This window comes from Sciurus carolinensis, chromosome 1 (assembly GCF_902686445.1).
Source record: "Sciurus carolinensis chromosome 1, mSciCar1.2, whole genome shotgun sequence".
Taxonomy (NCBI): Eukaryota; Metazoa; Chordata; class Mammalia; order Rodentia; family Sciuridae; genus Sciurus; species Sciurus carolinensis.
In genome coordinates, this window is record NC_062213.1 from 40,275,757 (window position 1) to 40,299,661 (window position 23,905).

Sequence of the window (23,905 nt, forward strand, 5' to 3'; positions counted from 1 at the left end):
TTTTAAAATCAGAGCATATTGCACAGGGCATCTGATAAGCAGAACTTTATCTGCAGAAGTACAGAGGGCAGAACACATTTCATATGGAAGCTGCTGTAAGAGCACGTTCCACTGAAGAGGCTGCTAACATCCCACAAACCCATATAATTGGAAAGAAGCTAGAAGAGTGCTAATCAGTGATATCAAGCAAAGCAAGCCACTCTGTGCACAGAGTACCTTGTTACCTAGAGTCATGTAGTGAGGGTACTTCTTTGTGAGCAAAGACTAAATGCAGTAGGTCACAGGAAAAAACTCTCTTGGTTTAGGACTGTGGATGACAACATTTTCAATCAGGTCATCAGTTAGCATCATGCCTCAACTGAGTATCATGAAGGTGACTTCCTGGGCCCTCTATGAAACATCAAAAGACTGGCTTTCCTTTCCAGGAAGTCCCTAAATTCACTGGGTTTTGCATAAAGGAACAATAACATTCACACCGTGTAGCCTGTTCAACACGAAAATAAGCAATCCAAAACGTATCTAGAAGTCACTTACACTCACCTGAGAACGCAGAATTGACTATTGGTGGCAGCAACATGGTTCTCACCAGCACCCTGGTCCATTACCATCTTAGCTCCTGCCTGGTCCTGACAGTCTGTGTCCATGACTTCTGGCTCCCCCGGGTCATTTACTGATGTGCCCACTTCATCAGATGACTGATGAGATTTTTCAGGAGCAGGAGGCATCCAGTGTCTTTTCAGGTCACCCTCCTCACCACTTGGAGATGATGCTACTGAAGACACATCTTGGGCCTGTACTCTGGACTCCCAGTCCCGAGTTAACTGCTCCCAGGGACAGCAGAAAGGTGCCAGTGTGCCAAGTTTAACATAGTTAGGCCGTTTGGCAGGAGGGCGTCTAATGAAAAATGAAGAGGAGAACTGATTTTGAACAATTGAGAAAAGGACAATTAAAATAATCATCACCATTATAATGCATTTTTATTTAAACAACAATCACACAAAAAAAGTTTTCCAAGAAATGTATGACAAAGAATAACAGCCAACTCTACTGGTCAAGTTCTTTTGTTTTCTTTGTTCTTTAACAGATACTGCACCCACAAAGCAGCCCCATGTGGCTACTGAACAACCCCAGGGAGGACCATTCCTGAGAGCTCCAATTACATGGTGCACCTGGAGTTATGCAGTGTTCCTGTACATTTCAAGACTCTAAGTTCAAGGTTATAGTGAAGTTTTCCTCTCACTCCTCACCTCTAGTGACCCTGCTTCCCTCCAGGAAGACAGCATCATTATCAGTTTATGTACATACAAGCACATATGTACATATTTTTGTTTACTTATCTTTATACAAATGGTGGCACACTAGATATGGTACTCTTTGCTTAACTTCACTTCTTACATTTAACAAACTTTGTCTTGGAGACTGTTTTATATCAATACATCAAGCTCCCTCATTCTTTTGTAAAAGGCCATGTATCTTTTCGACCCTAATCTATTTAGACAGTCCTCTTTTGAAATGCTTTTGGTTATTTTCACGCTTTTGCTTCTACAAACATTGCAGCAATGAATGACTGTGAATATGTTGTACACACTCAAGGTTTATCCATAGGATAAGTTCCTGGCAATGGAACTAAGGCAAAGAATAAAAGCACTTTAAAATTTTGATAGATGTTTCCAAACTGCTTTCCACAAGGGTTATACCAATTGACCTTTCTAACAATGTATGAATGAGGAAGAGCCTTTGAAAAATACTATAAGCTAATGAAAACCAGGCCTGACCCAAGAAGTAGTAGATCAGCCTGCGGCTGGCTATACTGGCCTGGGCACTCTTAAGACTGATCCTTAGGCTGACTGATGATCTACTCTGGGACAAGTCCACACAATCCTCCCCTCATTTACTTCTCATTATGTGCTACATCCTTATTCTCACCTGGAAATGATCCTGTAGGCATAATGGGACCCACTGAGCCTAGGCTCTCAAGGTTGAACCAAATGTGTACTGGCCTCCTAAGAGAAGCACCTGACCTACCCAGACACCTCTTAACGTGGTTATCCAGAGGGATAACCACAGCTGCCTCTCTCAATTCCTCCCATAAGAAGCCCATCTATACAGCATATGTAGTGCTACAACTTGGTTAAGAAGAACATGATATTCGAGTTTCATAAATCCATATGAAATATACACAAATTTTGATTAGGTTTTTTAAAGAAAAAAAATGTCCTTGGCTGGGGATATAACTCAGTGTTAGAGTGTCTGCCTAGCATTCGAGAGGTCCTAGGTTTGGGTTTGAGCTTAACACCATGCATACACACACACACACACACACACACACACACACACACTCCTTCATCCCATGAAAAGGGTATTTAAAGGATTTCTCCCCAAATTTCATATTAAGTAAACAGACACAAGGTCATGAGATAGAGGGGGTTCATGCCTGACTCATTACCTCTGCTCTCAGTGCACAGCAATACTGGATAAAGAAGAAAAATACAGAATGTAGGAATAAAGGGTGGCATTTGAGTCAGAAATGGCTTCCTTGGGGCTGGAGTTGTGACTCAGTGGTACAGTGCTTGCCTCACATATAAATAAATAAAAATAAAGATCCATCAACAACTAAAATAATATTTTTTAAAAAATGGAATGGTTTCCTGTTTGGCAATACCATCCTGTTTTAACTAACATAAATTCAGGAAAGGCTGGAATGATAACAATAACAATAGCTAATACCTACTGAACACTTAGCATGCTGTTCCAAGTGTTTTGTACATCCTAACTTATTCAACCGTGTGCAGCCATTACCTAGGGTTTTCACTGAACACATTTTCTCTTCCTCCTGAACACTGCTAGTTTGCACATCCTAACCTTCCTGTGGCCAAATGACCAGGACAATAGAATGTGACCTGCCCACCTCTCCTAGGCCTAGCCCATATTCCTGCATACTCTTTCCCCCTGCCAGCTGTATGCAAAGACCCTGTGTCCCTAGGCAAATGGTAAAACCACAGGATGGAAGCTCCCCAGATCTCTGGAACTCCATCCCTTGATCAAGAACATTATATTCAATTATTCCATGAGTAAGAAATAAAATGTCTTTGTGTTAAGCTTCTGACATGTGGGGTTTGTTTGTGCTAGCAATTAGCACTGCCCTCATTTATACAATTCTCACAGCTACCCATGGGGTAAGGTTCCTATCTAAACCAAGACCCCAGAGCTATTAGTGGCTGAACAAAGATATAAACCTAGGTAGTATGGTTTTGTTAACCACTGCTTTATGTTTAACACTGTTTAATGTCTTTTAAACAGGTAAATCTTTTCATAATCTTGCAGATGGAAAGCAGAATATTGAAGTCTAAAACCACATAAAAAATATGTTAATATACACACAAATTCAAAATTGTAAGGTAAATAAAGCAGGGAATAGTATTTGCAATGCATATGAGAAAGGAGAAACCAAGAAAACTCTTAAAAATCAATAAAACAGGGCTGGGAATGTAACTCAGTGGTAGAACACACACCTAGCATGTGTGAGGCTCCGAATTCAATCCCTAGCACAGGTGGATGGATGGATAGAAGGAAGGAAGGAAGGAAGAAAAGAAGGGAGGGAGGAAGTGAGGGCAGATAAATGCCAACAGAAAAAGAAGCAAAATAAATAAACTAGCAATTTGCAAGAAAAGAAGCATAAAATGATGAAAAACATAAAAATAACCTCACTAGTAAAAAAAAAAAAATTTAAAAAATGATTAAAAACTTAAAAATATCTAACCTCACTTGTAAAAAAACAAAACATTTAAAAAATCATTTCTCACCTATCTTAGTTGGCCAATATTAACGGACAGACAACAGCCCACACGGGTGAAAGTGACAAGAGCTATTCCCCTCACTACGGGTGAAATTCTAAAGTCAGTATACAGGCAATGGGCATGTAGACCAAAAGCCTTAATGTGCACAATTTTTTTTTAAAACCAGATATGTCGCTTACAGGCATTTAGCACAAGGTCTTTTCTGCTGTCCTATAGCCCCTTTCCAACAATGGCTGTTTCTTTCTCACTGCCCATGGTCCTTGATGGGCAGATGATCTTGATGTGCTCAGGACATTTCTCTCCTCCCTCTTCCTCCAGATTCTTATTTCCCTGAAGCATGCGCCATCAGGCAAGCCACAGGCTTTCCCTCCAGCAACTTCCCGGGTGCCCCATTCACCTGCTACACCACCTTCCCCTCTGCCTCTTGGCCTCAGCATCTACAGTCATATCCTTCCAATGCCCTGGCCTACGTACTTCACAGTTTTTACTTTACCTCACCTCAAGCACCCACACCCCTGGTCATTCCGTAGGTTTGGTCATTGCCAACACTTTCTCCATCTTAAAATCTCAATTTCTTGCATGCTACTCCTCTAGTTTTCAGCCCACTTACCCTCCCCACATTCCTCAACCATGGAGCCTCCCATTCATCTTTGCTACCTCACTGTTCACCACATCCCCTTCATCACCCTCATCCCTCTCTATCAGCCTGGACTCCAGGGTTCACAGGACAATCCCTCCCTTACATGTGCGCTCAACCCTCTCCACCTGGCAAAGCCCATCCCTGTTAAGTGACGCTCCAGTGTCCCCAGTTCTCAACTGGGAGAACACAGCTGAAGAAGAACACGTGATAGTCCTGAATCTTAATAAATAAACACAAAACTCAAGTGAATGCTCTCTTACCCTTCCTCTGAATCGCCTATTTCTCCAGTCAATTCAATCTTCCACTCTCCCAGAAACCTGGTTACAATTCCTCTCTCCTTACATCTCCGACAGCCCTACTCCCCTTCTTTCACCTCCCCTCTTTGTTCACTGAGAAGACAGTCACAATCCAACGAGTGCCATCTAACCCCCCCACACAGAGTCTAAGGTACCTAGATCTGTGGTCAGACTTCAGAGTCCACCCTCCAACCTATTAAAATGGAAGAACTGAGCCCAATCCTATCAGATACCACCCTGCCCTGCTCCCTGCTCAAGGACTCTGCTCTCAAATTTTAGCCTCCCTGCCCTCTCCAGGATCCTCCCACTAGCCCAGAAATATGTGATCCCACTAAGAATAGAGGCTCCACAGGATCACGAGTCCACAAAGTCAGGAACAGACTGCCTTGTCCTTGCTGTAGTCTAGAACAATGCTGGGCCCACAGAGGCTCTAAGTAAATATGTGTGAAATGAGTAAGTCACCAGATAAATATAGACATACACAGAGAGATGTTCACAGAAGCACACAGCAAGAAATCAGAAATAACCTAAAGGGCCACTGATAAAATATTACCAGGTTACAATCCTATGGAATCACTCAAGCTCTATTCTGAGTGAGAGCTAGAAAACGATAGGACTCACAGATCAAATCTGGCCCACTGTCTGTTTTTGTACAACCCATGAGCTAAGAACAGTTATTACATTTTTAAATGTTTGCAAAAAGCAAAAGAATATTTTACAACACATGAAGGTTATATGAAATTCAAATTCAAGTTTCCATAAAGGAAGTCTGATTGGAACACAACCACACTCATTCATTTTTATGTCATCCATGGCTGCTTTCATGCCAATATGGCAGAGCTTAGTTGTCATGGAGACAAAGGGTCCACAAAGCCAAAAATATTTACCATCTGGCCCACTATCAAAAAAGTACTAAAAAAAAAGTTTGCCCACATTTGGTCTGGAGTCATATTTATCAAAATGGGTGTGGTGGTGCATGCCTGTAATTCCAGCAGCTTGGGAGGCTGAGACAGGAGGATCACAAGTTTGCCAGCCTCAGCAAAAAGCAAGGCACTTAAGCAACTCAGTGAGACCCTGTCTCTAAATAAAATACAAAATAGGACTAGGGATGTGGCTCAGTGGTTAAGTGCCCCTGAGTTCAATCCCCAGTACCAAAAAACAAAAAACAAAAAACAAAAAAAAAGAAGGAAACGATCCACAATATATGTTAAATGAAAAAGGCAGATTTCAAAATAATATGTATAGTACAATCCTTTTATTAAAAAAATGGTACCAATGGAAAATGTACATGAACTAAAAAGTCTATATGGTGAAAAATAGTAATGTCATCAATTATTATTTCACAAACACATAGAGGACCTCCACTATGTATTATGGGGGGGGCACAAGGACATACAAGTGGCCACTGCCCTCAAAGAGCTGGTGACCTAGCAATCCAGGAATGTATTGTATCACCATTTGTCCTCTCAGTCACTCACCTGTCCATCAGTCAAGGAACTACAACATTCAATTATTCCCTTGTTCATCAGACAAAAAAAATGAAAGCTGTTTCTTTTTAAATGAAAACTATTAAGGCCTACCATGCACCTGCACTGGCTAGACATGGCAGATGCCACAAGAAACGAGAAAGAGAGAGAGAAAGAGAAAGAGAGGGAGAGAAAATGGGTGCACACACAAGTGCTTTTCTGTGCTAGAGCCTACAATTAGTGGGAACACAGGCTCCTAATGTTCATACGTACTTCCCTACATAAATGAAATAAAAGCCCTCATTTGCTCATCTCCAATGAAGGACAGAAAAGGAAAAAGTTTAGAAAAATAGATACTAAATATAAAACAGTGTTTACTTCTCTGGATGGCAAGACTACATCAATTTATAAGGAATTTTTACCTATTTCAATAGTTTCCTTAAAATTTTATAAATAAAGCTGGGCGCAGTGGCACAAACCGGTAATCCTAGCAGTTCAGGAGGCTGACGCAGGAAGACTGCAAGTTCAAAGTTAGCCTCAGAACTTAGCAAGGCCTTAAGCAACTCAGTGAGACCCTGTCTCTAAATAAAATACTAAACAGAGCTGCGGATGTAGCTCAGTGGTAAGCACCTCTGGGTTCAATCCCTGGTACAAAAAAAAAAAATTATAAATAAGTATTGTTTTTATAATCAGTTCTTAGAAAACACAGCTTCCATGGGGTGAGGGGAGGATGTGATAATCTATTGGCAAGTGTCTGAAACCCATGTCCACAGTTCAGGTGTTAACTAATAACCAAGAGGAGGATGGTAACCCAGATGGGCCAATAAAAGTCATTTAGATATAAAACAATCTTGTGATTTAAGTAATGTCTTCTTGCTTACTTCATTTTTCTGGGGGTGCAGGTACCAGGGATTGAACTCAGGGGCACTCGACCACTGAGCCACATCCCCAGCCCTATTTTGTGCTTTATTTAGAGACAGGCTCTCACGGAGTTGCTTAGTGCCTCACTGTTGCTGAGGCTGGCTTGAACTCTCAATCTTCCTGCCCCAGTCTCCCAAGCTGCTGGGATTACAGGCGTGCACCACCACGCCCAGCTCCTCCTTACTTCTTGGTAACACAGAAGTCAAGGGCAAGCCTATGAAGACTCCACATCACATATCAAGAGTTACTGTAGCCTCCCCCAACTACCAGTTGAGGAGCTCAGGCACTTCTCATGCCCTTACCATTACCAGACTAGAGAGGGCAGCTCTTTACCTTTTGTACTTTTCAAGAAGATTCTTGGCTTGTTCTTCAGCAAACAGAGCCCCTGCAGGACAGTCTGGGAAGTCACCTGGGATGTTAGGTGACCTTTTATACTGAGAGTGCACCACAGCCTCTTTTAATCCTCCAACTCTTGCACCTCGGTAAATCTAAAAGAAATGTCAAAAGCTATTTTCAATTTAACCAACTTAGTGAAATTGCTTAATTGTTTGGGGGTGGGAAATGGGAAACAACAAAAATGTACATCAAGAAGAAAATGGATAAACATGGGTCAGAAAATTCTAAAAACTGATGGCCATACAATAGTAAAAATGAATGAAATCGAACTTCTTCAACCAATGTGGATAAAGCTCAATATCAGGAAAACATACCAAGAAAGAAAAGCATAAGTACAATGAGGTATGCAGTTTAAAAACATGTCACATATACTTATTTTACTATGGGACACAAATATTTACAATGCTATAATAATAAGCTTGGTGGTGACAAACACCAAAATCAGAATGGTGATTATTTTAGGAGGAGGGGGAGAATGAGACTGGAGAAAAGGACACAGAGTACTTCCAGGATATCTGTACGTTTTATTCTTCAGCTGGATGGCAGGTGGGGTCCTTCATTATATCAGTATCTTTTCTTTTTTGTATGCTTGAATTTCACAATAAAAAAATTAAGTGGACTTACTTTAAAGTATTCCCACTTCTGAATGATTTAATTAAATGAATGTCCCTTGTACTAGGCATACTTGCTAAAAAATTAACTACCTACATGAATCTAACATTCTGACATGCCTTTTAATATTCTGACATAGCATCAAAGTATATTTAAACTAACGAGAAAAAAAAAAACCAACAGATTTTAAAAAAAGATTTTAGCTGCACTGAATAAATAAGAGTACTACATGGTAATAGGTAACAAAAAAGTATATTCCATATATCTGTGAAAGTTGTCTTTTGCTTTTAAACTATAATGGATTTCTTCAAGTTAAAAACACAACATTTTGTTGCTACTAATAAAAAAAAATCAGGCCACCTTTTAAATGCCTCAAAAACTCATGATATGTCAGCACAGGTCTTAGTAAGGAGAATGTGGCTCCAAGAACAGTTTGCATGAAGTATCCACATCCTAGATTACAGCTCTAAGGGCAGAAATATACCACTCAGATTCTAAATTGTACCCCAAGTCTGTAACATTTTTGGCATTTGGTATTTATTAGGTATGTATTTAAAATGTTGCAACTGTTAGAATCAAAGAGTAACTTACAAATGGAATCCAGAAAGCCATGCCCCAGCCCTTGGGGAGTAGGACATCCCAGCCACTTCCCCAGCCCAGTCGCTCTTCACCAGTCACTTTTCCTGGCTGCTGAATCAAAAGGATAGGTATCTTGGATTCATGGGGACCTAAAACAAGCTGTGACCCAGGCACCAGCAATTCACTTCTCATCCGGTTCAAATCCTAAAGTGGAAGAAAACAATTCAAGACAAACAAGTAAAAGAAGTAAAAAGTAAAAGAAGATACAATTAATGACATCTTCTCAAGGATGAACAATTGGAAAAATACTCTGGCTCTTGAGAAAATTTCTCACCAGCCTGAATGATTTGAAATAGAAGATGCTATAAATGATTTGTTAAGTGGAATGTCAGGAGTGGAAAAAATATCCTTTCATCATTTCAAATATTTGCTGAGCAAATATAGTGACAGGCAATTTTCTTGAACCTGGGGAAAGCAGTGAATAAGTTAAACATGGTTCTGGCTCTCTTTTAGTTGAAATTCTAAATTCAAGCTAAAATGTGAGAAGCTACTCTACAAGTCTCCTTTCCTATTTTCCACCTTCCAGTCAACCACCAAGTCTTCTCAAATTCACCTTCTAGATGGTGTCTTAAAAACCCCAGCCCTACTCCAGCCTCACTGCCACAATTCAGACTTCTGTCATGTCATATCCAGATTATTTCAAGGCTCTCTTCTGCAGCCATCCAACCCATAGACCTTCCTCCAGATCCCACCAACTCCCATTCCTTCCCTGTCTAATCCACTTGCAGCATGGCTGCCAGGGTGAAATCCCATCATGTCATGGCCAAAATCTTAAAAGGTTCAAAGTCTTTTATGCTGTGATCTCTATTTATCATTTCAGTTTCATCTCCTAACCTCCTACTGACTCCTAGCTCCTGACCTGCTTGGAGATATATGAACACAACATTCCATCTTGGCCTGGGTCATTGCACACACTGTTCTCATTTCCTGAAATCCTTTCTCCACTACAGCCTCAACCCTACCTGGCAAGAAGTCTGGTTAATTCAATTCTGACTTCTGATTGAGAGTAAGTGCAAATACCAGCTCCTCCATCCTGGAAGCAGGCCTCAATTTCCCTATTCTGGGAAATTTTGTAGGCTTCCCTCAATATCCTATGCCTCAGCCACATCACAGTCCTCTATCCCAGTATCTAATACAATGCCAGGCTTTGGTGAGAGCTCAATAGTTGTGAAATTAGAGACAGAGATCATTTAAGGGGACAAAAATGATTAAAGAACAATGTATTTAAACCATAGGATTATCACTTTGGAAAAAAAAAAAGCATACATTTTCTAGAGATCATTCTTCCCTAAGAACAGAAAAAATATCACAGTATATATCACAAATCCACAAAATGTTTGAAAATATAGTCTGTGAGCCTCTGTAAGGTACAAAATCACTTTTTATGGTGTCTAGAATGTGAGTTTCACCTGTCATTCATGATTTTACCAGTAATCCTTACACTATTAGTTACCTGATCCGAGATTTTATTCTCTGTGACACTCTTACAGATATCTTGGTTCCAGATAAAGCTATGCGTACACTCCACAGGCACACCCTCCAGAAGCAGCTGTCTAACTTTCTCATTATCTAAGAGGGAAAAGAAATATCCTTCAAACCACATCCTAAATCAATGAATCAAACTCTAAATGCTGGTAATAGACCTTTTATGACAAGAAAATATTTGATAGGCTTTTTTCTTATTTATATATTTTTTTGGGTACTGGGGTGTTTTACCCAGAGGTGTTTTACCAGTGATCCACATCCCCAGTCCTTTTTATTTTTCATTTTGAGACAGGGTTTCACTATGTTGCTGAGGTTGACCTCAAACTTGTGATCCTCCTGCCTCAGCCCCCCAAGCCACTGGGATTATAGGTGTGTGCTACCACACCTGGCTTGATAGGCATTTATTTAATTACAGAACTTACTTGATGAGAAATTAAGTATTCTTATCAGTTGGTTTCAAAGACTATGAAGCAGCAAAGACTGCTAAGCTCTTTAATAGTGATTTTCATGCATTGGATGCAAATATCACATTAAATTACCTCTAACTACCTAGTTCCACGTTTAAGATAATGCTAAGAGATGCCTTCTTCTGCCCCTTATCTCAAGTCTCTCATAACCTATTTTTATGAAACTATTTTTGTGAAAAAACATATTTCTCCATTCCTTTACAATGAGCATATTTTCTGGGAAACATAGTTTTGTCCCTTTAAGAAAGGCATGCCACTCTAGAATTCTCTCCTGGAGAAGGGGGAGTTTCAGTGATAAACACCTATATTGGTAGAGGATACTTCCTACATGCAGTCACTTAATCACTAGGGGGAAAAAAATCTTTTAAGCCTAATCTTGTTGAACTGAAGAATTTTTTTAAAAATGGTTAGACAACTCATGAGTTTTGGCTATGATTCTAAAGTGCCAACAGAAAAACATCACTCAAAAGCACATACCTGTGTGGGTCTGATGGCTGGGAAAAAAATAAATTGGAAGTGACCAGGCCACAGGGTGAGAGATTTCAGGGGAAAACAAAGTTGGAGAAAATTAAATTAACGAACAGCTCTGAGATCTAAATTACTTGTAAGCAGCAACTGCTTCCATACGCTGCTCTTCCTCATACAGACACTAAACAACCGAGTCTCCAGCACCAGTGCTATGTGCTTCAAAGGTTCACATCCTGTCTAGGAGTGGCACGATCCCTTCCCAACAGCCCTGGTGTACCCAGAATGCTTTGCTGTGGAACTGACACAGATCTGAATGATAGAACTGGGATGTTGTTCAGACTGAGTTGCAGATAAAAGAGATGGCTGATACTTAGGGTGTAAAGGCACAGGCAAACACTACCTCATCTTCATGATATTCATATATCATGATATATGATGGAATACTATCCAGTACCAAAAAGGAAATAAGCAATCAAGTCATGAAAAGGCAGGAAGGAAACTTAGGTGCATATTTATATAAGAAAAAGGGGCAAACCTGAAAAGATAATATACTGTAAGACATTCTGAAAAAAGGCAAAATTATGAACACAGTAAAAAGATCAGGGGTTGCCACAGGGTGGCAGGTAGAAGGCTACTGCCTTCAAATTCAGTCTGTTTTATAAATTTGCAGACAAGTTTACGTTGCCCAGCTGAAGTTATTGGGTATTTTCCATTCAAAAGCAGAAACAGAGAAGTTGTGGTAAAATGACATTAACTGGGCACTCCCAGAGGTCAAGTGCAGCTCTGTGCTCTAAAAGTGTTTGTAAGAGCTGTAAAAAGTAAAGGAATGATCTCCCACCTACCATTCTAGACTCTTCCCATGCTTTGGGTAGCAAAGTCATATAGCCAAAGAGTGTTTAAAGAGAAGGATTAAAATAATTTCACAAGCACAGTGTAAATTCAATATTTTCTTCTCCCCCCGGCCTTTTTCTTAAAGGGAGGAGGGTGATGAGGATTGAACTCAGGGCCTCACTCTGCATGCTACCACCGAGTACATTCTACACCCCATGATCAATGTTATTGTGAACTCTTCTCTGGCAGACAGGACTAGTTAAAATAATCTATCAAAGCAAATCAGCAAATGCTTAGGAAAGCAAATAGGGTAATGGATAATAATACACAGATTTGGGTTTCTGGTAGTTTTTTTTTCACCCTACATTGCTGGGTGTTGAGCCCAGGGTCTTGTACATGCTAGGCAAGTGCTCTACCACTAAGCTACACTCCCATTAACAGATTTATATTTTTAAATCTCACCAACAAAGTCAATTACTTACATAGTGAAATGCTATGGTAATGAAATTGAAAAGATTTGCAAAACACATTATTAATACTAAATTTGAACTTAGGAACTCAATGATTAATTAAACTTTTTCAAAGCCTCCAAGAATATCTGACATCACCTCAGGTTCTTCATGTACCTTCTCTTTGAAAAGCTCTAATTTCCAATACAACACAAGAAAATAGTCTGTCATCCAAAGCAGGCAACCCCTTTTCTTTATGGCTTAAGTCACACCAGAAATGATCTTCACCAGAACTGATCTTTTTGATCTAAGTCAACATAAGCAAATATACAGATAGACTGAAACTATATTAGAGAACTAAGTTTAAAATTCTTCAAGGATTAATATTTTAATTGACCCAGGCTATCAAAGTACCCCTCATTTTGACTTGTTTTTCTAGATGAGATGTTATACTTACTAATAATATTGATATAATACTAAACCCTTAAAAAGGGTTTAGTATTATATCAATAATACTACTTCTTTATATAGCTCATGTTTCTTCAAAGGAATTATAGTACTTAAACAGGTTCTAATGGAACACCACAATGACTAACTAGATGGTTAGCTTTTATAGTGGAATTAAATCATGTTTTTCAAGGCAGACTTTAATATTCCTTGAACTAATTCATATTAAAATAAAAGTCTTAGGAAGATATTAACATAGGATTGCCTCATTCCAAAAAAGGATTTGGGGTAGCAAGAAAAACAAAGTAGAGCTTAACTACAGCTTTAAGGTGGTTATGATAGCATTTAATAGCACAGCAAATGCTGCAGCTTTTATTGTTGTATTGGACCACACTGGCATTAAAAAAAGAAAGAGGCAGTGACTCACTGATTATAAAGTCTTAGGCTCCATAATTAACTAACTTACCTATGCATCTTCAAACTCCACTCTCATGCTATCCACCTTTTATGTGAAGTTCTGACAGGGTAGTTTATTATCCCCTTAATAAGTTATCTAACTACATGTGGAGAAGTTAAAAAAAAAATTCTGAAGTTGTTATGAACACACACCTGTATTTTTTTCTCCCCAAATTCACAAGCTAATTTGAATTATTCTTCCAATTAATGGTGTTTAAATGACAGTAAATACAAGAAGACATTATCACGATTGTTGCAAATCCCAGATTAAACTAAAATTTTAGATAGCCCCACCCACACAACTACTCCCTCCTCCAGTCAATGAGCTTTCTCAGGCCTCTCTACTCAGTCAAAACAAGAAATCTGATACTTCAGCACCTGGGATGGCCTTGCCAGGATTCGAACCTGGATCATCTGTATGGTCAAACAGAGGCTTCCAATGAGCACAAGACCAGCTGCGGGTGCAGATCCCTTCCTCACAATTAAAATTCTGAAACACCAGGCATTTGAGAGAATTCAGTTTACAAAGAGATAGGTTTTACTAGATACTAAGAAATAGAGAACTCAGAAAAAAAAATTAAAAATGAACATAACCTAATGGTTTATAACTGAAAGACACACTCACCATGTCTTCTGATCATAAATGCCTTATAACAGAGCTAGGTAAAGATCCCCAATTTTTTAAAAGAATTCTTCTAACAGGACTGGACTGCTCAACATAATGAGGAAAACCAGGGGTGCTGCAATCACTTTACCTTGGCACTTTTCTGGATTGGACAAAGCTCTGGATCGCTTTGGAGGCAAATTTATTCGTGGATCCCCAACTGTCAGTCCCAGAATAGTACCTGCTGGAATTTCTGCCGGTGATGTTATTCCTTGAAACAAAACAAAAACAAAGTAAACAAGCAAAAAAGCAAGCTTATAGAGGGTAATTCACAATACATACAGATTTGCTTGTATTTTCAAATCTTCCAAATTTTCTAATAAAACTTTTTTCTTGGACTAATTATTTAAAAACATGTATTCCCTTCCCCCCCCCATTGATAATATTAGAGTATATCCTTTTTTTAAAAAAAATGGAGTTTTTTGCAAAAAAAAAAATTTCAACCAACATAGAATAAGGTTATTTTACAATGTGAACACGGAGGCTTCTCTCCATTATGACTGCAATATCTACGAGGACAAGTGAACATGGGCAGTAAGCAAAGATTGTACGTCAGAACCCGATATATGCACTTACTTATAATATCGGAATGTCAATTATTTAGACATTACTACTATCTCATTGGTTTGTTGTTTCATGAGCAAACATGAATGCTATGCTTTATTCATCGAGTCAAAGTACCTCTCTACTTGCTTCTCTTGTTGTAACACTAACAGTAGCAAGATAAAAAACAAGACCACTCATCAGAGACTCAGTTGCAAAATGCTCTCTCAACCCACATGCCTCGCCTTCCTTCCTCCCCAGTACAACCCAGTATTTCCTCCATGTACCTCCCAACAATTCAAAAACAGCTTCTTGTCTGTGATGAAGGGAAACGCTATCAGGGTTTTTACACATATCACTCCACCAACGGTGAGGTGTCTCCTCTGTGTCCTCTTCCCCCTGAAAAAAAAGAGCTCCTCTTCACCAGGTGCATAATGAATCAGACTTAATAATTATGGTTATGGTTTCAGCCCTCACCCCTTTTGTTTCTGTGTGTGGGAATGACTATTTCATGAGGGGTAGCAGGCAAGTTGCTACTATATGTTAAATAGTAATTACAGCCAGACTAAGTACTCTTCTAGTTAGGAGCATGGACACGGTATTAACAATCCTCTCAGAATTTCACACACTAGAAAACACAGCCATAATTTTCAGAAAGACTGCCTACCTAAGCTACTTCACACTCCCAGTCTCTCTGGAGCAAGTCCCAACAAGAGAGGCCTTGTCCTCTTCCCATCACCACCTTCATTATCTCCAACTTAAGAAAAAAACATTCCTCACCAAAGGAAAAACAAACCTGTACCTTTAGATGACCTCTTCAAGTAAAGGATATATTACTACTATAACATTCTTAGAAATGTTGATAAAATGCACAAGCACCTCACTTTTATGGACACAACAAGGATATGAGCAAGGTTTCAAGTACTGGGTGCATGCTAAGAGAACTATCATCTGTGATTCATTTGGAGGTTCACTGAAGAGGACATGTTCCTACAGATCCTACAGAAGCAACCTGTAAGACAAGCACCATTCACCTCATAGAACTCAGGTAGCAAAGCTGAGCAGTCTGGAGTACAGGTTGTGGAACCACACTTTTGAGATTCAAAGTTTCGCTCCAAAATTTATGAGCTACTGTGGAGCACCTTCTCCATCTGGGCACTATGCTAAGAACCTAGGACAGACTAAATAATAGGACCAGCTTGTCCTTGCTATCATGAAGCTTACTCTAATGAGAGAAGCAGATGTTACATAAATATACAAACATCTGAGCAGATAAATTAAGGAAACACACAAGATGCTATGAAAACAGAAGGGACATAATTTAACTTGAAGGATCAGGAAAGGATTACAAAGGGAAATAATACAAACTGAGTGAGACACTGACACTTAAAGAATGAGGAAGGTTTAGCCAAGCAGAGTGGTGGAGGCAGCATGCTCAACAGGCAGAAAAAAAAAGGTGCAAAGGCTCTGAAGGAGATGAGAAGTGACACATTCTAGGACCTGAAAGGCCAGCATGGCTAAAGTGCAGAAGATGAGGGAAGGTGAGGCCACAGAAGCAAGAAGGCCCAAGATTATACAGGTCACATTTAAAGCTTTGGATTTCACCTTAAATATCATGAGAAGTTACTGAAGAACTTTTAATCAGGAAGCAACAAGAAATGAATAAATTCCTAATCTAGTCTCTATGCCTCAGACCTGTACTGTCCAACACTATAGCCATGAGCCACAAGAAGCCACTTAAAATAATTATTAATTAAAATTAAATAAAGGTACAAATTCAGTCCCTCAGTCACGCCAGTCACAGCTCATATTCAACAGCCTTATATGGCTCATGGCAATAATATTGGAATGCACAAAGGAACATCATCCTTGTAGAAAGTTCTACTGGAAGAAAGGTTACTATACATAAACTTTCTGAGAATCAAAGAAACTGATCCCAGAAAATATGCATCACATAAGTCAAACACTTAAAAACTGGCATACACTTTCAGGGATTTTCAGGGACGCCCTATTACCCACCTATGGAGCTGAGTTTAAGACCCTTCTACAAGACACAGCCATGAGGACAGTTGGTATGTAAGAAAGAAATCAGTTTACTATCATATCCATTTAGATTTGGTCTTTTAGAAGTAAAAGATTTTTTTTTTAAAACTTTGATAACAAGTAGGGAAAAAGCCAGGCACAGTGGCACATACCACTATAATCTAGTCTGTCAGGAGGCTGAGGCAAGAGATTCACAAGTTTAAGGTCAACCCGGGCAGCCTGCCTTAAAAAATAAAAGGGCTGGGGATGTAGCTCAGTGGTAGAGTGCCCCTGGGTTCAATCATACCCCCCAAAAAAGAACAAGGAAATGAATGTTTAAGAGCCATGGCCCAAAATGTTATGAACTGATATATTAGACTTCACAAATTTGCCAGGAAAAACATGACAGTCACATTTGCTCTTACATTGTGTACAGAAGCAACTTTCAGCGTCTCAGTTAGGATACAGTGAGAAAGGGGACCGATCAGCCGGAATCTGTTCATCTCCATGGTCAAATCACTGAAAGAGAGAAAAATCTTGGAATGGCAACTTCCACCATGCCAGTCTATGCCACTGGCAAAAAGGGGGTGACTCTTTACTGAAAAAGTTCAGTAGGTTCACAATGAATTCAACTCGTACCTGATCACAATACCTGTGGTTGGAGAGATCCAAGAATATGGTTGACATGAATCTCTGGTTCCATCACCAATGACTTTTTTAATTGATTTAGCATTATCTCCATCATCTTTCCTTTTTCTTTTCTTGCCAATTTTATCATCAGCCAGTTCATGTTGACTTTCTTCTTGGGATGGTATCAGAAGTGGGTTAGGAGTGCAGATATTTGATTTGACAGGTTCCATACACTGGCATGCTGTTTTTATTTCTTCTAAGATATCCTAAGGATATAAACATTTACTTTAAATTTTGAAACTTAATATAGTATTACAAATTTGACTGGTTTAATTTACTCTTTTTTTTATTTTTTTATTTTTTTTTGTGGTGCTGGGGATCAAACCCAGGGCCTTGTGCAAGCACTCTACCGACTGAGCTATCTCCCCAGTCCATAATTTATTCTTTATACCTTTAAAATTTCACATTTTTATCTCTTCACAAACTAAACCAAATTTATCATCATCAAAAAACTTTTTGATAGTGCCTTGAACAGAAAAAAGAAATGCCAAATATGAAAACAACATAACCACTAACATCAAATTTTTAAAGTTTAAAGAAAAAAACTGGGAAAAGTTTACAGCATATGGTATAAAAGCAATGAGAATGCTTTAAAAAAGGAAGCTAAGCTAAATGAAGATTTAAAAAAGCTAAATGAAGATTAAAAATCATCAGAATTACTGGAAACGGTTTCTCATTATCAAATAGGCTCTCACAAGCAGCAAGCCCTCTGAAAATCAATGCAAACAGGTAGAAGTATTAATCCAAACGCAGCATCTCCTATCTTTAGCATAATAAGGTTGGTTTTCATCTCTAATTCTGCTTATGAGTTACTGCAAAATGAGAGTTCAAGATTTGCCTGATCTAATGGACAATGCTGGGGGTCTAATGTATAGCACGAGTGCACTAATTAATTTGACAGTGGTAATATTTTTACAATGTGTACACATATCAAATCATCACTTTGTATACCCTGAATATATCTACACTTGTCAGTTAAATGTTTTTAAATAAAAAAATTTCAAATAAAAAATAAAAATAAATTTGCTTCTTTCAGAATTCACATACCTTTCCCCCACTATATCCTATCAGCCAAAACTATCAGCCAAACTTTTATACTATTTAAATTTCTGTACTATTGACTTCCAATGGTAATTTAAAATGTAGTGACAGAATGATGGGGAAATGATTTAAAGGACTATACCTGCTTAAGAGTTGGATGAAGCCAGATCCACAACTGCCTGCTCTCAGAAGTGTTGCCAGGGGTCCTCTCAGACTTCCAAATAAATGTAACAGGCCCAAGCATTTCTCTGGGATACTTATTTGCTCGGTAAAGCATGAGGCTCCCTTGGCGCTTTCCAGACAAGCAGTGAATTGCTGCAAATGTCAATCCTGACATAAACACAAGCAAAGACGGAGATTTCAAGTGTCGGCACTGTGATATCACCTCCTTCTAGCCACTGTTACTTACTGTCTGCCCAGGAGGGAAGAAGTTTCAGTTTTGATCTTGGTTTAGATGATATGTAAGTTCTCAGTTGATATTTATTAAATGAATATTGAATAAGAGTTTCAAGTTGTTTCCTAAGTTCATTCCACAGAATCATGACTCATTTTATACTTAACAATGTTATAAAAAATTTAAATGCCACCCCAACTCTTCTTAAATTAACAAGCTCACTGGGAACAAGAACTGTCTCCCACATTTTTTATGTTTAAATTCTAAAATGTTTACAGCATACACTCAGTTCATGAAATGAATAGATATCTAAGACTAAAATAGGACCCAGCTTTGAAACAAGATTACCTGTGTCTAAGTTACACATTTGAGAAACTGCCTTTAGTATTTCTTCCTCTTTGCCCTTCAGCTCCAAACAACAGTAGTAGGATAAATCCTGCATACAGAGAGAAGCACAATTAAATTCCTTAGAATTTACATGGGACAAAACCGCTGAGAAGGAAAAAGCCACATCAGTCCAAGAGACAGAAAAAAATATCAGAACTAGCTTTCTAATACTTCAAAAACTGAAACCTGCCCATTCCTATTCCATTAGTAAATATTCTTAAACCAATCAAAACCAAAGTGAATCTCCATTTAAAATGTACATTACTGTGTCCTACTTTTAGTAAGCAAATTTGTTTTATCTCATAATATTAATCAAGTTCAAAGTAGTTCAAACTACTGCTTCTAAGTAAAGGCTTATTCATCCCCCAAACCTATATAAGGTAAGAAGCTAGAACAAGCAAGACAGTAATAAACTGCAAAATTAGGCTCAGATTGCTTATTTTGGTTAGCTAACGCAAGACTCCAAGATTATATAACACTGAGTCTAGAGACACAACATTATAATTAATTTTATACCATCTTCATTTTTGGCCATAATATACAATTCTGACTATCCAATATATAAGGAAAACTGAGGATAAAGAGAGTGTGACCTTACCAATTTAAATACAAAAGAGAAATTGGATTGAGTCAGTAAAATCAACATATTAAAGGGTAACAATATTTAATTGTCACTGAAAAGTTACCAGGTGCCAGGTAATGGGCTAACTCCTTACATGGATTGTCATTTAGTCCTCCCAACACCCCAACAAACCAGGTATTACTGTTCGTATTTCACAGATGAGGATATCAAGGCACAGAGATGGTTACTTGTGCAAAGTCACATGGTCAAGGGCAGTCAACATTCAAATCAGGTTCCCTGACCACAAACCAAGTCCTCTGCCAGAACATCTGTAAGCAATTTCCGTACGCTCAGCAACTGGTCCTAAAAGGTGAATTACAGCTATAATTCTGGCAAATTCTGACTAATTGACATCATCACTAACACAGAGGAATCTTCCTACCAACAGTCCCTTACTCTCAGTTAACAGTGGCCAAAGGAATCTCACCAGAATTTGTACAACTGGGTGACAGCAGAGAATAAAGTTTAAAGAGTGTGGAACTCTGAAGTCTGACGATCTGGGCTCAAAGTTCAACTTTACCCCTCAGTGTATGGTCAGAAGTAAATTACCTCACCTTTGTGTACCTTATGTTTCTTCATCTGTAAAACAGAAATAATGATAACTATCTACCTTGTGCTGTTGTTGTAAGAATTAAATGAACAAACACATATAAATCGTTTAAAATAGGGCTGGGCATATATTAAGCACTCGAAAGTATTTGTTATTATTAGCTATCACTTTCATTACTTAGGGTTGATCAAATGTGAGGAAAATATTTGATAACTTCAGTCAAAAATTCTGCCCCAAATTAGAAGTAACTCATTCGGAAATAACACTGTCTTAAAACTTGAGAGGTGGCAGAAAATACTAGAAAAACCACAGGTCAGGTGAATCAGGTGCTCAGGTGCTATCCAGGCCACCAACAAGCTGGGGGGCCCTGGGTAAGTCACTTCATTTAAAACTCAATTTCTTCAATGTAAATGAGGAATTTGACTATAATCTATGATTTCTGCTGCTGAGTTCTCAAATCAAAGGTTCTTAAAAGTTTTTTGTGTTCACTTCACCCCCATTAAAATGGTTATCATAAAATAACCAGTGCTGACATGGATATGGAGAAATCTGAACCCTTGAGCACTGCTGGCAGGAATGTGAAAGGATGTAGCTGCTATGGAAAATGGGGCAAAACCTCAAAAAATCAAACACAGAACAATCACATGATCCAGCAATTCCACTTCTGGTAGACATCCAAAACAGCTGAAACCAGAGACCTGAATGATATTTGTACACCCACGTTCATAGCAGAAGAGCCAAAAGGTTAGAAGCAAACCAAATGTCCAGACAGTTGGATAAACAAGATGCACACACAGAATATTATGCAGCCTTAACAAGGAAGGAAAGTCTGATGTGTGCTACAATATGGATGAACTTTGAAGAACTTTATTAAGTGAAATAAGCCAGACACAAAAGGACAAATATTATATGATTCCACTCATAAGAGGTATGTAACAGAGTCCAATTAAAAGAAAGTAGAACAGTGGTTGCCACAGCAAAGGGAGGAATAGAGAATTAGGGTCTAGTGGGTAGGGAATTTCAGTTTGGGAAAATAAGAAAGTTTTGGAGGCAGACGATGGTGACACAATTAGAAAGTCCCAATGCCCAAATCTATACACTTAAAAATGGTTACAATGCTGTAAATTTCATGCTGTATATTTTACCACAATTTTCAAAAAAAGTTTCTTATATTGGTTATTCTACTATACTGCTCTCAAGAGATATCAGAGGACATCAAAACCAATGGCTTTCAAAACTTAGCCAAGGCCATTCTGCTAGGAGCAAATTTATAAATATGTACTGAAAGAGAGAGAAAGTAACCGAATTGGCAACTGGGGAGAACGACAACAGATAAACAGGACTATGAGGCTCGAGAACAAATTGTCCTCTCAAGGACACCAAATCACACACACCTAGAACAGCACTGTGAATGTTGTACAGAGTATCTCAAATACTTGCTATTGATGAATAACTGCTAATCAGTACTGAGTAAATCTTTACATGACCATAAGACCTGCATGAGCTGATTCCTACTTATTTCTCCAACCTATCTTCACCCTAATGGTAGACCCACTCTTATTCTTTCCACCTTTGTCACAAAGCATACATTTCAATTTTTCATGCATCTGGTTTCCTTCTGACTCCCTCACTCTCCCATCTTTTTATCCATAAAGCTCAGCTCAAACATTGCTGCCAAGAAAAGGCTTCCTGTTTCTGTTAGGAATGTTCACAGTACTGGATACTTTTCCTTTACTACCACATATATGGCTAAAAGTTTAAGTCTTCCTCACTTATTTATATGTATTTATTTATTTATTTATTTTTCCCAGTGCTGAAGATTGAACCTAATGGTGCTTTACCACTAAGCTACACCCCTAGTCCTTTCATTAATTTTTATTTTCAGACAGGTCTTTCTAAGTTGCCTAGGCTGGCCTTGAACTTGTGATCCTCCTGCCTCATTCTCCCAAACAGCTTGGATTTTAAGTGTGCACCACTGCATGCAACTTCCCAGTTAATTTAAGACTGTTAATCTCTAGCACCCAGCAAAGCACCTGAGTAATAATTTTTAAGATGGGTAACTTCACAGATAGCATTTGGAATAACATGAACTAGTCAAAAGGTCAACATTGTGGCAGGCACAGTAGTACACACCTGTAATCCCAGAGGCTCAGGAGGCTAAGGCAGGAGAATCACAAGTTCAAAGCCAGCCTCAACAACTTAGCAAGGCCCTAAGCAACTTAGCAAGACTCTGTCTCAAATTTTAAAATAATAATAAAAAAGAGATGGGGTTGTGGCTCAGTGGTTAAGTGCGCCTGGGTTCAATCACCAGTACCAAAAAAAAAAAAAAAAATCCATCATCATAAAGGGACTAAATAGGAAGAAACCCCACTGGAAAAGCATACCTGGAGGAGGCAAAGGTTTGTCATGGCTCGGTAGCAGGCTCTGTGGCTCTTGACTGTTGGCTTCTCCCCAAGGCAGTAGCCCCACTTCTTCACCATGTGAAACCGTTTGGCATGCCAGATGTGAGTTTCTAACCATATGTTCTTCTTTTGTCTACGATTAAATTCTTGTATCCGGTTTATGTGACATCTTCGAGCCTTATGGCATTTATTTTTGGAATGTTCTTTTTTCTGATGTACAGCCTTCTCTGCCTATAGGTTCAAGAGAGGCAGATCCTAGTTTGCAAGCATCTTAGAACAAAGTTAAATGTCAGGAATTCAAACAACTACCTTTAGATTAAGTAGAGTACTTTACAGATCCCATTCATTTCCCTAATTTGATTAACTCAGAGGTTTCTCTAGTTTTTGTAGAGAATGAAGACCACAGAAAGAGTAAAGGTTTTAGAGACAGGCACAGATCTAATGCTCACTAATTAGACAACCTTCTTGGACTACGAAGATAAGAGTATAACATGTTTAACATAATACCACTAGCTTAATGTGGCTATAGCAGAGAGCAAGAAAGAGTAAATCAAATGCTAGCTCATTGGGTTTGGGTTTTTGGGTTTTTTTTTTAGTTGTAGGTGGACACAATACCTTTTATTTTCATGTGGTGCTGAGGATAGGACCCAGTGCCTCATCCATGCTAGGTGAGCACTCTACCACTGAGCCACAATGCCAGTCATAGCTCATTGGTTCTGTTGCTGCTGTTGTTGTTTTAACCTGTACAACTGTAACTAAAACCAAAAACTTAAGACCAAAACTACTAAAGTGGGGGAAATCCACTCATTTTAATTAAGTTACACTACAGATAAAAACTAAGTGCTACTGCTGGGAAAAGAGACCTTACATTAAATTTAGAAAGTACAAAATTACTGCTGGGCATGGTGGTGCATGCCTGTAATCCCAGCAGCTCGGGAGGCTGAGGCAGGAGGATTGCAAGTTCAAAGTCAGACTCAGCAAAACCAAGGTGCTAAGCAACTCAGTGAGACCCTATCTCTAAAAAAAATACAAAATAGGGCTGGGGATATGGTCCAGTGGCTGAGTGCCTCTGAATTCAATCCCCAGTAAACCCCAACCCCCAGAAAAAAAAAGGAAAAATTACTGGTTAGTCTTCACTCTTAAAATCTCTTCCATAGTCAAGCTAAACTTCTGGGAAAACAATACTCTATTAGTTTGTGATCCTATTAAGGATAAGGACT

General features: G+C 38.8%; 1 protein-coding gene across 2 annotated transcripts in view; it reads right to left on the reverse strand.

Moving 5' to 3' along the window:
- The window catches only part of Pop1 (POP1 homolog, ribonuclease P/MRP subunit), a 35,488-nt gene that overhangs the window by 2,370 nt on the left and 9,213 nt on the right, over positions 1–23,905 (reverse strand). For both annotated transcript variants that reach the window (XM_047528692.1, XM_047528700.1), the window contains exons 5-15: positions 22,668–22,916; positions 19,073–19,160; positions 18,473–18,660; positions 17,239–17,495; positions 17,025–17,118; positions 14,865–14,976; positions 14,126–14,245; positions 10,221–10,336; positions 8,720–8,911; positions 7,454–7,608; positions 541–894 (exon numbers count right to left, since the gene is read on the reverse strand). In XM_047528692.1, coding sequence (XP_047384648.1) covers positions 541–894; positions 7,454–7,608; positions 8,720–8,911; positions 10,221–10,336; positions 14,126–14,245; positions 14,865–14,976; positions 17,025–17,118; positions 17,239–17,495; positions 18,473–18,660; positions 19,073–19,160; positions 22,668–22,916 — 1,925 coding nt within the window. The remainder of the gene's footprint in view (positions 1–540; positions 895–7,453; positions 7,609–8,719; positions 8,912–10,220; positions 10,337–14,125; positions 14,246–14,864; positions 14,977–17,024; positions 17,119–17,238; positions 17,496–18,472; positions 18,661–19,072; positions 19,161–22,667; positions 22,917–23,905) is intronic.